This window comes from Cyprinodon tularosa, unplaced genomic scaffold, assembly GCF_016077235.1.
Source record: "Cyprinodon tularosa strain WSP-4 unplaced genomic scaffold, ASM1607723v1 ctg770, whole genome shotgun sequence".
NCBI classification, from domain to species: domain Eukaryota; kingdom Metazoa; phylum Chordata; class Actinopteri; order Cyprinodontiformes; family Cyprinodontidae; genus Cyprinodon; species Cyprinodon tularosa.
In genome coordinates, this window is record NW_024039530.1 from 244,879 (window position 1) to 262,422 (window position 17,544).

At 38.5% G+C, this 17,544-nt stretch overlaps 1 protein-coding gene across 1 annotated transcript; it reads right to left on the reverse strand.

Moving 5' to 3' along the window:
* Positions 1–7,116: 7,116 nt before the first annotated feature.
* Positions 7,117–12,720, reverse strand: LOC119773606 (COUP transcription factor 2-like). The gene is made up of 3 exons (XM_038270662.1): positions 11,650–12,720; positions 9,526–10,050; positions 7,117–7,422 (listed from the first exon to the last, which is right to left on the reverse strand). Exons 1-3 carry the CDS (start codon positions 12,155–12,157, stop codon positions 7,148–7,150), a joined length of 1,308 nt encoding a protein of 435 aa, XP_038126590.1. The 5' UTR covers positions 12,158–12,720; the 3' UTR covers positions 7,117–7,147.
* Between the last annotated feature and the right edge of the window lie 4,824 nt (positions 12,721–17,544).

Here is a 17,544-nt window from a genome sequence, read left to right on the forward strand (position 1 = left end):
AGTAAACAGATAAATGAAGAAGATGTCTTTCAGTCATCAATGCACACATTCAGCGACACACAGGAGCTTTTTCAAGCTGGGCACCTTTTCATTCACAACACCTGTCCCATCAACCAGGAAGCAGAAATACTTTAATAATCCCAGGGAGGATTTACTTCCCTTAGATTACTCCATCTGTAATAGAGTGACTATAGGACCAGTTTGATATAACACAATTTCATACGATATATATAATTAGGGGGTCACTGCTTCATCTCGCCATCAGTTTCAGGGTCCTTGGTCTAGAAAACATTGAAGATCCCTGGACTAAAGTAAAGGTTTTCTAATGTTCTTTAGTGTAAAATCAGGCATTATTCCTTAAATAAAAGAATAATCTTGTCCATCCATAATTAAGAATACGTATTATTATATTTCTATTTCTACACATCTTTGGGAATTGGTTGATTGTGATAATTAGCTTTTTTAATCAAAACGTCTGCAGATTGTTGTTAAACCAAACCAGTTTAGTATGAACCAATGTTTGAATGACATTCATATTCCCTCTTGCATGTTTGGCAGACAGATGGTTTTGGGTATTTCCTCAACATACAATTGGTCACAGTTGGGCTCCAACTTGGACAGGCATCTTTTCCACCACAGCAACACAGATACAAGGGATCGTTAACTAATTTCTGTCAATGGAAAGGCAGTGAACACCAATTATGAAACATGGTGTTGGGGGCATTATGTTGTTGGCATGCTTTTGTATGCAGATACTATCTTTGCTGTATGTGTTTATTGGTATTTGGTGGTTTGTATGTTGGTGAGATCTTCTGATAATCCACCATGTGCTGTATTCATGTTTGCTTTCACCATAGTTATTTTTTTCTTTCCTTTCCCCTTTGTCCCCTCCTTCAATAAAAAGGCTTTAGCTTTCTTATTGGAGCCGTTAACAGCAGCAGCAGCCATTTAACCCCCATCCATCTCAGTGTCCAGTCTGCTGGTGCAATGAGTCAAAAACAGCTAAATAAATATTTCAAACATTTGAGTTCAGAACTCCACATTGCCCTCGGTTAGATGTATGCCTGCTCCTGCAGGCTTGTTTGAATAGCACTGTAGAAACAGATCACTGACAACGATGTATTAGCGAGGGATTAACATGACTTTCGCCCTGGTTTCTGTGCACAATAAAGCTTTAATCTAGGCTCTGGTTGGTCGCCCGGGCAGAGCCAATGAAGAGCTGCCACGTCTGCAGCGAATCCCCGCCCATTGGTGGCTTTGGCGGTGGTTTTGTTGGTGTTGGTGATGCAGGAGTGGCCTGGGCCTGGCAGCAGGCTGCAGTGACAGACGCGCCCCTGGGATTCCACCTGTCAGCCACACACGCACTAATCGACAGGCCTCGTATGAGCTGAACTCTCTGTCACCTCTCTGTCAAATCTTCTCATTCATCTGACAGATTCCCTCTGCCCACCCACCCCCCATCCCTGCCTCCGTCCCAAACGCCGCCTGTCCCCTCAGCCTGGAAGAAACACACCAGCAGCCGTCCTGCAGTCCTGCTAAAAAAAACAAACCAAAAAATTTTTTTTAAAGGGAAACAATTTTCTCACTTACACAAATATTGCAAAATGTACCTTGCAGTGTCCTCATTTAACACCTCCCCCCGCTTTCTTTTTTTTCTCCTTGGCATTCAGATTTAATGTGACAGAGGTGCTCTTTAATGTTCTGTAGTAATTGGGTGGGAGAGGCAGAGGCTGTTTGGGAGGCGGAGGAGGCGGAGGAAGGGTCATGGTCAGGTTTCTGGTGGAGGTTATTCTGCATCTGTCTCTTAGCAACGCCGGCTCCTTCTTTATACAGTCCTTGAGTTGATTGCTGTGGGTTTTTTCCTCTGTCGTTGAAATTTTTTGCAAAGAGGGGGCTCCTCAGCAGACAGGCTTCCTCCAATATTGCCTGCTTTTAAGTCTTACTCTCTGCGAGCATCAGATGGGCTCACTGAGGCGTGGTGCTGCAGTCTCGCCTCTCTGGGTGTAAATTAGCATTTTTCAAAGTGAGAGAAAAAAAAATAGCACATGAGGAATTTTTGTCAGAGAAAATTTGACACCGGTGGAAGATGGACTTGTAAATGATTTTAAGTAAGCGAGGTGCCTGATGACGTGTTCCCTGTTTATCTTAGCTGGTGTCAGGTGAAGGGGCAGGAAGGTCATAGGTCCCTGAAGCAGTCTGGGAGAACCTCAAGAGGTTCAAGGCTGCTGAGAAGCTAGACGAGTGGAAGGGTAACTGTCTGAGACAGAGGATGTGATTATAGGGGCGATGGGTGGACAAGGAAAAGAAATACACCAGGGGACTTTATGTGTCCGTCCACCAGCACCAGGTTTGGATGATCTCTGCAGAAACATTATGGATGTAATGAATTTCCAAACTGGAAATTAATATGACTCTCATTTTCATAGAAATGTTTCTAATCTTTCACATCTATTGAGTGATTATTCACTGTGACCCTGATTCTCTGGTTCTAAAAAGGACAAATAAAGTCTGTTCTAGGTATAATAAGTCCTTCTGGTTCACCTGTAGACCTGCAGATTAACATCCATTCAATGAAACCTTATTTTTTGCTTCTTACTTATCATGTAAAGCACTTTGAATTATTCCTTTACTGAAATGGATTATACCAATAAACTGACCTTGCCACGCCTTATTCACAGGAACAGACTTTAAAGAACAAATATCGGTTGGACTGTTGGTGTCAGAGTCAATGTTTTTATTCAATAAGCCACAAATATATCAGGTTTCAAATACAGAAAAACAAAACAATATGGTATAAAATAAAGTTTAGGGAATGATGAGGCTTTTATTGCTTTTTTTTTAAGACAACATAATTTAACTGGTGTATTCAGATGTTCCAGTAAAACTAAACCAGAAGAAATATTTGGTTGCACTGATATGTAGCCAGAAGGACGAAAATTCATTTTTGTTGATATTATTATTGTTATTTTAAAACATTTTTGAAAATGTTTATTTGGAATATTCTTTATTTTTTAATTTGGGCTTTCACTCATACTGCAGTTTGCTGTAACCCCCCCACCCGCTCCCCACAAAGTGGATAAGGATACTTATGGCCATGGTTGTTGCCAGAAAAAAAAGGCCTCATTAAAGGTTTTATATATATATATATATTTATATATATTTATATATATATATAGTTAAAGATAGAGAAAGTGAGAGAGAGATTAATCAAAGACCTAGTTTTATCTAAAGTGATTTTTTTTTTCTTGTTTTGGCACAACTAAGAAGAAAGTAGAGTAAGAAAATGGAGAAAAAAAACACAGGATGTTTACTGGAACATTTCAGGAAAATTGCTATTAAAGCGTTTTTAAATCATTAACTTGTGGAGAGTTTTTCCTTTTATTTGGACCCCTCTAATTCTCTAGTCTCCCCAGGATCATAATATCACATAAAACATAAATTTATATTTAATTAGAGTTGCAAATAAAAAAAAACAGAAGTTATATTCTTTGGCTTTTAATCTTTGAACATTCATCGTTTGTTTTGTTTGTCTTTTAAAGTTATTGCGCACTTTTTCTGTATTTCAGAGGATTTAAACAACATTGCTGAGAGTTGGAAAAAAAATAATAAATATCAGAAATATTCACTCGCAGTTTCTTCATAATGTTGGCGTATTTGCATCTGCTCTACTTTTTAAATTAAAATTTCATTTTTTTAATTTGGGCTTTCACCCATACTACAGTTTGCTTACAGTTTAATTATTTAGCAGAACCAGTGAATCTTTTTTTTTTCATTAAAATTAATTTGTTTTTAATGTTAAAAAATAAATGTATACTTTTATTGTTTAATCGCTGAGACACAAATGGAGGGAAGTCGTAGATTTGGTAGATTTAAAAGATTAATTTATGTGTCGGCAGTTTATCTTTTCACTTTTATTTTATTTTTAGATTTACACAAATCTTAAAAAGTCATTTAAAGCACCAGAAATTCTTTTGTAGCCTATAATAATTAAAGATTAAACACCACTGGGCTCCAGTCTAACAGTGGAATTTAATAAATAAAATAAACTTTGCAGCATCCAACACTGAACATTTGTGTTCCGCCTGCAGCCTGGACCTGAACTGGGTTTATATGAAAACTTAATAGAGAGAAAATAATCGAAATAATGTATTGATCTAAATAAATTAAATTGCAGTTTTTGTGAAAAACAAGGAAGTAAAATGCGCCGTAATTCTTGGAAAGCAAAATAAACCAAATGTTACGTAAAGCGTATCTTCATTTGCCTGCAAAGAATAACAGTTTTCATTAATATTAAAACTTTTAAACGGTCGGCATTATTTACTGCTTATTTTCTGAAACAGCATAATTGTCGGCGGTTTTTTTAAACTGGAAATGTGTGTCGGTGATTGATCCATTAGTCCCCGCTCAGTGAGCAGAGCGGCTCCTGCTCTCTGGTTGCTCCGTCCAGCTCCGCTCCCTCTTCAGATGGTTTATATCGGACCTGTAGGTGTGTGGGAAAAATGCTCCATTGTTTCATGTTGGCCTTTTGGCCCAGAGCAGCCAGGGGCCGTGGAGCGGCCGGCTTCATCCTCCTGCGGGTAAACGGTAGTGACAGAGCAGTCAGGGGCCCCTCATTAGCTCTCTGTCCACTACGAAGGAAAGAAACTGCCTTAATCCTCTCTGTCTTCTTCAATCTGCCACCGCAGACACGAAGATGGTTTTACTCTTTTTTTTCTCCAAAGTTTCTCTACATCTCCATTATATATATATATATATATATATATATATATATATATATATATATATATATATATATATATATATATATATATATATATATATATATATATATATATATATATATATATATATATATATATATATATATATATAGAGAGAGAGAGAGAGAGAGAGAGAGAGAGAGAGAGAGAGAGAGAGAGAGAGAGAGAGAGAGAAATTTCCCCACAAAGAAAAAGATATAGGGCCCATATTTTTCTTTTTATTGTGGAGGAAATGATAAAAATGCAGATGTGTTCATGTAAACTGTATAAATCCATGCAGCTGCAATTACTTGCAGCTAAGAAATGACAAAAAATATTTTTATTGCTGAAAAAGTGATTTAAAGATGTATTAACTTGCTAATTTAAGCGACGTATAACATTTTAAATATTTAATGTCAAATATTAGCTATTTTTATATAAAACGAATGACATTTTAATGAGTGTATTATCAGACTGCAAATGAGAGCCTGATAAAAGCCACTTTAATGTTGGTCACTCAGTCTCCTGCAGAGGATCTGCACATCATGACATCAAACTGCAGCTGTCACTGTCAGTGGGATAAATTAGTTTGACTAAAACCTCCAACGAAGGGCCAAAATTACAGACATGAACTGGCTCCAGAACAGCCCCCTCCCCTTTTTACCTCCGCCAAGGAGGTCATGTTTTGGGGAGTTTGTGTCTCTGTCTGTCTGTCTGTGTAGGATACAGGATAATTTGAAGTTATGAACGTACTTTAATGATTTGTTCTTTCTTTTTTTTTTTTTTACCAAAGGTTCACCACAGTCCAAGGACCACTCCATTAAAATGTGGTGATGATGCGAATCACCGTCTGGATCCAGGAAATATTTGAAAGATTCTGTGAAAACAGGTATTAACTCTTAAGGTGGAAGTCACAATATGTCTAGGAATATTATGAGCTACTTGGCAGAGGCTGCCCTCATAAACATGATCAGATCAACACAAAGTGAAATAAACAAAGTAGGCTTTATGTATAAATCTTGAGTTATAATTTAATAAGGTACCAATATGTTAACTTTCACAGTACATTAGAGTGGTTGTCAAAAAAAACAAATAAACAGCAAAAAAAAAAATAGAAGCAAACACAAGGAAACACACACATTCGTACCCTCTGAAAGGAGCAGTGTACCCTGCAGTGGTCAGGTTGTGCAAGTGAGTGACTCATGTAAAAGCATGACTTCCCATCAAGTCTTTTAGTGTCGGCCTGATAAGGTGTGTGCACAAACCAAGTGCTCTTCAAAAATCTCTGAGACAGCCAATACAGAAATAAAATTATTTAAAAAACATTCCTGGAAACTATATTATTTGGTAATGTAATCATCAATAATCTCCTGCTTTCATTGCTTGTCTGAGTGTGAAACGAACTACGACGGGATGCAAGGTCTAAATATGAAGCCCGTACAAAAGCATTACACAGCTGCCTGAAAGTCAGCCTCTCCCCGCATCCCCATCTTTAGCTTTAGCGTCTCAAACAAAGAGTTGTAAACTGAACAAAATCTGTAAAATCCAACGAATCTGGAGGTTTTAAGATCATTCTAGAAGGTAAATAAAGTCATATCTGCACAGTGTGGTACAAAAAAATACATTTTTTTAAATCAAAATGGATAAATTAAAGTGTGAGATTATTTTTGTAAAAAAGAAAACAGAGCAGTTTCTGTAAAAAAAAGAAATAAAACTACAAGAAATGCAATACTTGGCGTTGGATTTTCTTAAAAATAAAAATACAAATTCATAATATCAAACCAGAGCTGTAGTATGGAAGCAGGGAAGGAATCGGTTTCAAAACACCTGCTGTTAATATTTTCATTTACTCCAAAGTGCTTTTTTTCTGGAAAGTATGAAATCAACAAGAACATAGACAATAAAGAAAAAAAAAACAGGATAAAAGAGATTAACACGCACAAGAGGCTCCCTGCAGTTTTCTCATCGACTGTGGGCAAAACGATACATATAACATTCAGAAAGGAACGGATCCGAAAACATAATTTACAAGCACGATAAATATACACACAAGTCCAATAAATATCGTTTGTTATTTCAAGGAAATCATAGAGCGTCCATATGCTGCAAGAGGTCATCATAACGACAATAAGAAAAAAAAAATCTCCAAAATAAGCAGTCCTTTTGGGTCGAGTCTGGTTTATATTCTGCCTGTGATTTCAAATAATTTCACGTTCTTCGTTTCTTTCAGGACCCTTTTTTTTAATAAGGCAGACCACTGATATCATTTAGTAAAATTACATGAACTTATCACCTGTATTAATCTCAATCCTCTTGCAGAGATCTCTAGGTTACATGGAGAATAAACCCCAAACCTCCTAGTTGAAGATGTAACCCTCAGTTCCACTGCTGCCTTTCTGTGTCTTCCTCTACTGGATGGGCATGTAAGGCCAGCTGAAGCTGCTGCCAGAAAGCAGCATGTCCCTTATCAAAGTTTCAATGGGGGTCTTCCCCACCAGGCGCACGAAGAAGAGCTGCTCAATGACCGAGGAGGAGACGGTGCGCAGGGAGGGCAGGCGAAGCAGCAGCTTTCCGAATCTGTTGGGCTGGTTGGGATATTGACTCCTTACGTACTCCTCCAGGGCGCATTGGGACTTCTCCTGGAGGCTTTCCACATGAGCTACATCCGACAGGCCACAAGCATCTGTGTTGAGAGGAACAACAGGGATCGGATGAGGGCCAGTGGTTCAGCAGACAACAAGAGGGGGGGGGGGGAGTTGACTTTGGATTTTTCTGATTATCAATTTTTCGAAGATCACAGCTTTCAGATGATTCCAAAGGGGTAAAAATAAAAGGATTCAGTCTTTTTAAAGCCTTAAAATGCAATGGAAATGAGCATTTTTAGAATGCCCCATATTTTTAATGCAGGATTACAAAAATAACAGCTACTGAAACATTCAGCTAACAATGTGCAGAAGTTCAATCATTTCTGATGTGGGTGGTTAAAAAAAAACATTCATCCATCATCAGTCTAATGCTAGATGATCAAAGACGACAACACTGCTGCACTAAATTCTTCAAAATCATCTTTAAGGACAGTAGAGCAATGTTTGTCAGCTCAGTCAGAGGGCTGCTGCTCTGTATCAAATGTTTCGTGCACCTCTGCACACATCAGCGCCGTCCGCCTGCACTGTAGCGCTGCAGGCCGCACGGCAGCAGGGGTTAAAGAAAGGCTACTGTGTCCCAGTTTAAAGACACGTGCTCTGATGTGCTCACGGGGACTAAAATAGACCTAGATAGAGGAGCTTCTTTCATTTTTCACTTTGCTGCTGCTCATTCTTTCAATCCTGCAGCTCAGGCATCATCCATGCTCAAAAGGCTCCATCAAAACTAAGACTTTACTGTGCACAAATTAAAGCATTGTACACACACACACACACTCACACATATAAATACATATAAAGAACGATCATTGTTGTGATAGAATAAGCATAAAATAACTGTATTTAAAAAAAAATATAGAAGCCCAAACAACAGAACCTCCAAGAAGATTTACAGAGATATATTTTGACTTTTATAGTTAGAAATCCTTTTTGGATGCTGCAAAGAGCTTCTCAGAGTTCTCTTATTTCCTCATTAATCTTAAATTGACAAATAAAACATGGTAGACCTTCACAGGTTGCTAAAGCAAGATAAATTAAGGAAAGAAAAACACTATTTTAATATCATCACTCTATAAGAAGCACAACTTAATTTAAACGCATTAGAATTTGATATCAAGTAATCCTTATTCCATTAACAAGTTTAGTTTAACTATATATATATATATATATATATATATATATATATATATATATATATATATATATATATATATATACACATACAAATATATTAACTAAGTAATTTAGTTTTATATAAAGTTTATATATATAAAGTTTATATAGAATTATTTTAAATATATACATATACATACATATATATTTATATATATGTTAGATTGTGTGTGTATATATATATATATATATATATATATATATATATATATATATATATATATATATATAAAGCAATCTTTGCAGCAATCTAACACTTCTTATATCTCCAGACTAAACCTTTGCATGTTTTTGATAAGTTGCCCCAATCTTTAGTGATGAGCTCCAAGTATTTCAGGTTGGAAGGCCTCCAAGGCATCACCCTAATCTTTTACTCTATAGATTACCTTTTAGATTTAGAAATGAGACTCTAAAGCATGTCAGAATGAAAAGTTTGGATTTTTTACATTTGGATATTTTATAATGATTCAGGTCGTGAGATCATGTTGAAAGTTGTTATTCTTTAGTCTGTTGGGTTTTTATGTTTTAGATATCTTAAAAAAGCTTAATTATCTAAAAAAAAGAAAAAAGAAAGTACACTGAAAAAATAATGCGACCGTTTTTCTCATTTACTTGATCATATTTAGTTACTTTTACACAATTGTTTCATGTTAGCAGTGGAGGGAATAAAATAATTGTGTTAAAGTAACTAAATGTGATTAGGTAAATGTTAAAAACTGTTAGATTATTTTTTTCAGTGTATCCTTAAAGAGCAACGTTGAAAATAACTGCATAGCTTTAAATATTCCAGTTGATTCAAATAAATCAATTCATTTTTTTGAATCAACTGATTCTGTTTATTTCAGAACGATTGTAGTAATGTCTAATAAATTGTTTAATTACTCATTCTAAAAAAAAAAAAAAAGGAATAATATAAATAAATATTATATTTTATCAAAAAACAAACAGTTGTGCAGAAGGAGAATATTTACCTGTGGTGAAAAGCACGATGGCCTTGATGCAGCTGTACTCCGCTGAATCCACCTGCAGCACCTTCAGCTTCTCCACCTGCTCCTGGAAAACCCGGATGTGGTCCATGAAGGCCACCACCCGGTCTGCGGACATCGGGGACGCGTGCAGACCGGCGGCGGCCAGCAGCGGAGCCACGTGGACCGGCATGGCGCACTGGGCGGCGTTCAGCACAAACAGCTCGCTCCAGGTGAGGCGGAGGAGGGCCACCTGGTCTGGGACCTGCAGGTCCGGGAAGAAGGGGATGTTCCGGGCCCACTCCACGGCGCTGAATAGCATCCTCGCCGCCAGCTCGCAGATGTTCTCTATGCCCATGATGTTGTTGTTCTGCAGGCACTGGGAGCCAAACCGGGAGGTGGAGTAGGGTTCAGCCCGCAGCAGCAGAGAGATGTACCCCGACAGGTAGGAGTGGCACTGCAGGGCGTCTCCGTTGGTCAGCGCGAACTGGCCGTGGAAGGACTGCGTGGGCAGCCTGCCTCTTTGGACGGCTGCAAGAAGAAGCAGCAGATAAATCACATCCAGCTGTTAAAGCGATGAGGCTGACATTTAAAGAAGGAGCCTCCTCTGTTAGAGCAACATCTGTCTATTAATGACTAATTATCACTAAAAGTTACCAACATTTAAATTTAAGAGCTTCTGGACAGAAATATCTCATATAGATTGGTGATGTAGAAAAATCCATATTATATGAAGGCCTGCGCTCTCTGGTTTCTATAGGCCTAAACCTCAATACACTGAAACAAATAATTCAACCGATTTTAACATTTAATTTATCATATTTAGTTAATTAAATTAACAATGTGGAACATAAAACAATAGTGATAAAGTAACTAAGTAGGATTAAGTAAATACATTTTTTTAGTGTAACCTCGTCATAAACTAGAGTAGAAATAGAAAACTTTCTTTTTATTCTAGCTTACATGAACAAACAAATATATTTAAGGTTTTGTACATCTGATTTGAAAATGATCCTAATTTAAAAAAGACTATTTGAGTTCATGTTGTGCAGCTAGTTTTAGCATAGCAGCAGGATGCTGGTCTACAGCTGGGCCTTCAACCTGCTTACATTATGGATGTAGACACAAAGGCCTAAGCATAAATAATGTTTTTGTTCATTTATTTTTTTCCAGGCACGCTATTTAAAGTTTAAAACACATAAACAATGCAAATTATTCAAAAATATTCCAGTCTCACCGGCGAATAAAAATGTCTTACATTGATAGGTTCTGTCTTTGTTTTACCCAGCTGCCCGTGAAGGCAGCACGGATAGCACATGGAACATGTTTCATTATCTTAGCTTGGACATTATTAACCTGCACACCTCTGCTGATTAGCTCTACTGGCTGTATCACAAAAATTAATAAGTAATATTTTAGAAGCAAATTAAAATAAATCAAATACATTTAATCCAATGTTTTAGAGTCAAAATAACTAACAAATGCTACAGTACAATAATGTTGCATTGAGGAGATTTATATTAGAAACAAAAGTTGTTACCATTTGTAGTATCTTCCCCCCAAGAAGTATAAATACAGCTCTAAAATATATTTTTTAAAGAAAAGTTTTCTTCACATTAAAGCAGGACGCATTTACATAAGGATGTTAAAGTTTAAAATTAAAATCTGACAAATACAAGATACATTTTTTTTAAAAACATAAACAATATCTAACATGATGCAAAAGCATGATAATATATTTTAGACACAGATTATGCGAACATAACATCACAGCCTAACTAATGCTAACAAATGCTAGTTTAAACAAAAGTTGAGAATATTCAATTCTGAAATAATAATAAACTGATTCAACCTATTTTCTTTTTTTCCCAAATGAATAAAATGCTATTTTTGAAATAGACTGAAGAAATCTTTAGGGAAAAAAATACAAAACAACTAAAATCTCTTAATGTTTTGGGATTTTTTTTTAAGTTTGGGAGAAATAATCTAAAAACGCTAATCATCTATTGAAAATTAAAATAATTACTAAACAAACTTTTTAAAGCTCTTAAAGTTGTTTGTATATATATATCAGAGTCCAGAATGAAATAAAGTGAGCATTATGTGTGGATGTCTACCAGCAGGCCCTACCTTCCCTCCTCATGCCAACTTTGAGGCATTTCTTGAGGCGGCAGTACTGGCACTGGTTGCGGTGGTGCTGATCCACTGGACAGTTCCTGTTGGCCCTGCAGGTGTAGCTCAGGTTCCTCCTCACGCTGCGTTTGAAGAAGCTCTTACATCCCTCACAGGTGAACTGTCCGTAATGCTTCCCGCTGGATTTATCCCCGCACACGATGCACTCGATCTGCTGGCTTTGCTGTTTGTCCATGGAAGAGGAGGAAGAGGAGGAGGAGGACGTGTTGTTGTTATTGGTGGATGGGGTGCTGGTGGACGTGGACGCGGCTGGGGTCCCCGATAGATTGGGCGCCGGTGGTGCCTGAGCCGCTCCTGCCTGTGGGATCTCCAGAGCGGCGGATGCGTTCATGTGTCCCGTCATTTCTCCAGGCAGAGACAGAGGGGCCACTTGGGACACCGGGGAGGAGAGAGTCCCCAGGGAGTCCCCGACGCCCTCCGTGCTTCTCCACGCTACCATAGCCATACCGACCGTCTCCAAAACTTTGCGCACGAAACTTTCCTTTTAAAAACCTAATTTCTAACGCGCACCGCTCTTCTGGCTTTAATACCTCAAATAAACTTCGACATTATTTGATAAAATGACATTTTAAAAGAGAGATCATTAGATCACCAATAACCGATAACAATAATACTATGAGGCTTAGAATAAAGAGTCCAATAAATCCAATCAAACGGATTCACTTAAACCGATGTGATGCGCTGCAACATCCAGGAGGTTAAAAAATAAAACAAAATCAAATTAATCAAAAGAGCCGAAATCCTCACGGGCGCGCGACGTTATTCCACAAATGGATCCCCTCTCATCTGTGCGTCCAGCTTTGATGAGCAGAATGTTGCCGTGCGTGCAGATCCTTCAGCAAAGATGGAGTCACCAGACCAGGCTATCCAGACGCTCCCTGCTCTCCCGATCATTCAGAAGTTACATTTAAAAGACAACGAAGGAGGAGGAGGGAGATACAGGGGGGGGGGAGAGAAAGGAGATGGGGAAGGGGGGGTGAAGCGATTCTTGATGGATGGTGATTTTGATGATGCTTTGCAGAGAGTAGGAAAGTAAGGCATGCCTACGTCACTGATTTGGTTACGTACGGGGGGCGGAGTCGGCGCAAGGAATAGCTGCTCTGCAAGCAGCTGTGCGGGGGTTTGGGATTTGCATATTATGGGGGCGTCCAGCTTCATCGTTTAGTCTCTTTTTCGGGTCTGTTTCTGTGTGAATCTGTCCTGGTTTATTGACTGCAACACCTGCTGTCAAAGCGCATCTCCTTTCTGCAGCACTTTGTGTGAGGAAATCCCCTGCTTTGCTGGCTAAATCTGCGCAGGCACGTCTGGCTGCAGAGGGGCTGGTCAGAATCCCTTACAGCAGCTGTTGGATGCCACCTAGTGTCATGAGCTAATTGCAGAGAAAAGTGATTCCATGGAAAGAATCAAATGAACTGATTTGAGTAGAAAATACAGTGAAAAATCTTTAAAAATCTCCTCCCTGACTGCAAATTAATTCAGAGTCAGGGGTGGATTTACAATTAGCAAAACTAGGCAGTTCCCCAAGTTCCTGAGGGCTCCATAAAACTCCTTTTACATGTTAAATTTTTACCACTTGCCCTTTGGGCAAGTGACTTTCACATTTCATTTGCCCAGAAACAATTTTTACTTGCCCAGTATAATTGATAAATATAGTTCCTAATATTCATTTTTGTATATATATCAATGAAACATGTTTGTTTTTTAAATGTTTTTTGTAATTCAGTATTTTTTAAGTTTCCAGGTTCCTGGTGTGTATATTCATGCGTCAGATAATGAACTCAAGCCTACATTACCATGTTAACATGCTTTTCAATCCTTCCTGCACATTCTTTTCAAACTAAACTTTGCTTTAAACTGTCGTGTGCTTGGAAAAATATAAATTGTAATTTTAAAAATCTAAAAAAAAAACTTGACAGGTTAAAAACTTAAGATAAATCACAAGACAGAAGTCAATGTCACAAATTAATAACTTTTATTTTAGAGTCACGGTATGTTCATGCAAGATAATACTATTAGTATAATGTGACTTTTCTAGAGAATCATTATACATAGTTATTTTATACAGGGTTTCCACAGTCTGACATCATTTCAGAATTCCCTGACTTTTAACTGACTCAGGATTAGTTTTCCCTGACAAAATAAATGCAGCAACAAGACAATAATAATAACATTACAGGTCACCAATTTAACATGTTTAGCTCTATAATATTTAAATGCACCTCACCAATGTCTGAGAGAAAAAAATTTAATGAACATTTTTTAATGTATGACCTGCATCACTGTACAGAAGACTGCCATATGATGGCGGTATGTAGCTTGTTTGTCGTTTTGGTAACTACATCAAAATTACCGCTAGGTCGCCATCTGGCGGAAAATCACCCGGCTTTTTCAAATCACGCGAGAAAGTGTACAAAACAACAAAAATGGCGCCGGCAACGCTTCTGGGTCGTTTTCATCAAATGTCGGTGTTTTTAAAGTAATTTTGAGCGATAAATTATTATTTTTTTGTGATCATTGCCCAGCGGGCAAATGCAATGAAATCTGTACTCTCTCGACAATAAAAACTACTTGCCCCGGGAGATTGGGCAATAGTTAACATCGAGCTCTGTACTTGTTTCTCATGCCCCCCCCTTCAGTGTCCACCATGGATCAGTCCATTTGCTGTGCATGTGCAGAAAGGTCCAAGTAGACAGCAGCAAACCATTTGAACACAAACGGCTAGAAGAGCGGTATTGCCAACTTAGCGCTCTGTCACTAAATTTAACGACTTTTCAGACCCCTCTAGCACTTTTATTACAAAAAAGCCATTAGCGCCAAATCTAGTGACTTTTTTCTGCTACTGGAGCCTTTGGCAACAACAAAAGCACAGAACTCTGCTCTCCAGAGCGAGTAGATTGGTAACCCCCGCCTTTAGTACCGCAAAAACTTAAAAAAATAAAATATGTACAATATTTGCAATTATGTTAACTCTTGATTAACAAAAACTTTAATAGAGGAGAAGAGGAGCCAATTGATAGATCAAACTCTTGCCGAAACCAGTCGGGAGAAGAGCAAAAACATCATGAACTCAGAGCAGTGTTTTACTCTTCTTTCAGTGAAGAAATACTCTGTAATTCCGATAAAACTTGCTCGATAGCCACGCTAACGCTAGTTTCATCGGCTGAAGCCGCCATGTTCTTTAGACTGAACTGTCGCGCTTCTCGTTACGACACAACTCAAATTTTCTTCAATGGAGAGTCTCCAGACTGATTAGCGAGTGAAATCTTGAAAGCTTGCGAGATCAGGATGGTCTCACGAGGCTAATGTTACACACCCTATTTAGACCTTAAGGACCAGAACCAAATACCCTGTAGAATCATTCTATTACCCCTTTAAGTTTGGCTGTTACAGCCATTTTAATCACCACATCCACTTTAATGATTTTAATCGGTTCATACAGGCTTGATGATTTAAACCACAGAGAACCTCACTGGCTGCCTTAAAATGCCATGACACTTCAGAACTTTGTTTAAAAATGTCATACTTTTCAAAGAAAATATAGAGAAAACATCCTATTTCATGGATAGAAACAGAGGAACAATGAGAGAGAAATATTCAAAGAGGATTTAAGGGCACTCTGGCCAGGGTACCCAGGGTACTCTGGTCTCAGTGCTCTTTCCAAGTTCTACTTGGCTATGAGGGTTTGCGTGCATGGTTGCTTGCACTTTGTTACTCTGTGATGGACAGGTGACCCATTTAGGGTGTACTATCCCAATGATCCTCGGAAATAGGCGCCTACCCTATTATGACTCTGCATGGATAAGCAGGTATAGACAATGAATGAATAGATTAACTAGATGGATGGATTTACAGGGCTCGTGCATTGTGACCTAGATGTTTCCCCATTGGGAAAAGTTCCTTTATTCTGTTGTTCATATAAGAAGAATAAAATAGGGGAAAAAAACTCCACAATCCTGCAAAATATCATCCTATTTCTGTGGTCTAATTGGTAACTAGATTATGCACAGTTATAAAGAAATCAAAAGGTAAAATAAAGACTGGTTGCCCTCGTATGTGGGGTTTGTATGGTCTCCTACAGTCCAGATAGCTATGTTTGGTTAGATCTTCATTCAGTTTCCTTTAGGTCTTTGTTTCAAACTTATTTTCTGCTGGAGACAGAAATCAGCCTCCCTATATCCTTTTGTACAGGACTGAACTATTTCCTCTCCTCCACCCAGTCTCAAATTTAGCAAAGTGGAACAGTTCTTGTTATGGTTCTTCCCATTTGTTGTGACTCTGAGTTTTTAGTTTTCTGTTATCAGTTGTTTTGTTTATTGATTTATTTTCCATCATATTCAAGCATTCTTTAGTTACTCTCTGTTGCCCCCCTGTGATTGTTTTCTTTCCCCTTGGATTCCCTCTTGCCAGTTCCAACCACGCCTGCTCCTTATTCAGCTCATTAGTCCATCCTTTGTTCTGTTCTCCTTAAATACTCCACCTCTGCAGTCACTCAGTGCTGGTTCCTTGTCATTGCTGTACTTGTCTCCTCAGCTCGTCTCTCCCCGGCTCCTCAGGCTCGTTTTCCCCTGTTGTCTCCATGGTTTTTGGTTTGTTTAACATTTTAGTTGGATTTCTGGATTTTTACCTCTGTTTCCTGAGTTATTCAAATAAATCTGTCAGAACTCATCTCAGCTTCACTCGTCTCTGCATCTGGGTCCTCAAGCAACCTAACCACCCATTGTTGACAGTTCTATGTAAAACCCCTTTCACACTGGCTGAAAAACCCATTTAAACCCGGGAACAATTGGCTTTAAGTGGCAGTGGAAACAGCTCACTGACTGGTGTCTACCCGGGTCAAATGACTCGGCAAACCGACGTACCAGACCCAGGTTGACCCTCTAATTTACCAGATACCATTGGGCGCAATGGTAGACGTCAACACATCATGCCAGTCGAGTCAGATCTAACAAGCATGGGGCAGCGCTGGTGAGGGGGATTCAGACAGATAAAAGAGTGAAACAATAACACTTAGTTCGCCTTGGCTTCCTTACTGTACATGTTGCTCTTCATTGTTTACTTTCCTGATTCAGTCACGCTGGTGACATCATCAAAGCTAAGCCAGCGTGATGGTGTCACCAGAGATACAGCGGCGGGGGGACAGAAGCCGCGCAGCTTGCAGTGTGGGGTTAGACCCAGGTTATTTTTGCTAACGGGAAGGGAGCCAATTGCTGATTGTTAGCAGGTGGATTCAAATCTGGGATATTCCACTCTATTCAGTGGGAAAGAGGCTTTATAGTCTTAAAAAACACTTCCTTCCTGACATCTTAGGCTGACCTTTGCTGCTATATCCGTTAATTTAGCTACAAATTAATGCTTTTCTCTGCTTAATACCAAAAATCAAAGCTTAGATGAAACAATAATTTTCTTATATCCTGAAAAGTTTTCACCACACTTGGTGGGGAAGAGAATTTGTTATTTCCTTTAGTGAAATAATAAATCCCCCTTTCATCAGTTTGAGTATAAGCAATTCAATTTATACAAATAATTTTCTCATTTGAGGCTCTATGCGAATAGGAAAATTGTAAACATGCTAATTGGAGACAAGCTGAGAGAGTTTGACTGGGACAGACCTGCTGTGCGTGCTCAACCAAAGAGGATGGGGACTATTTATAGCACGGCAGGAAGCAGCTCTGGCTCGCTGTAACAGATCCAGTAGCATTTTTCATACTGGTTTCATGTCACTTGTTGGTTTTGCAAATGGTAAAATAAAACCTCAGAAGACTGGTTCATATCACTCACCACTGACAGAAAACAAACCAATCTGATTACAGTGACTAATGTAATCTTTCACAT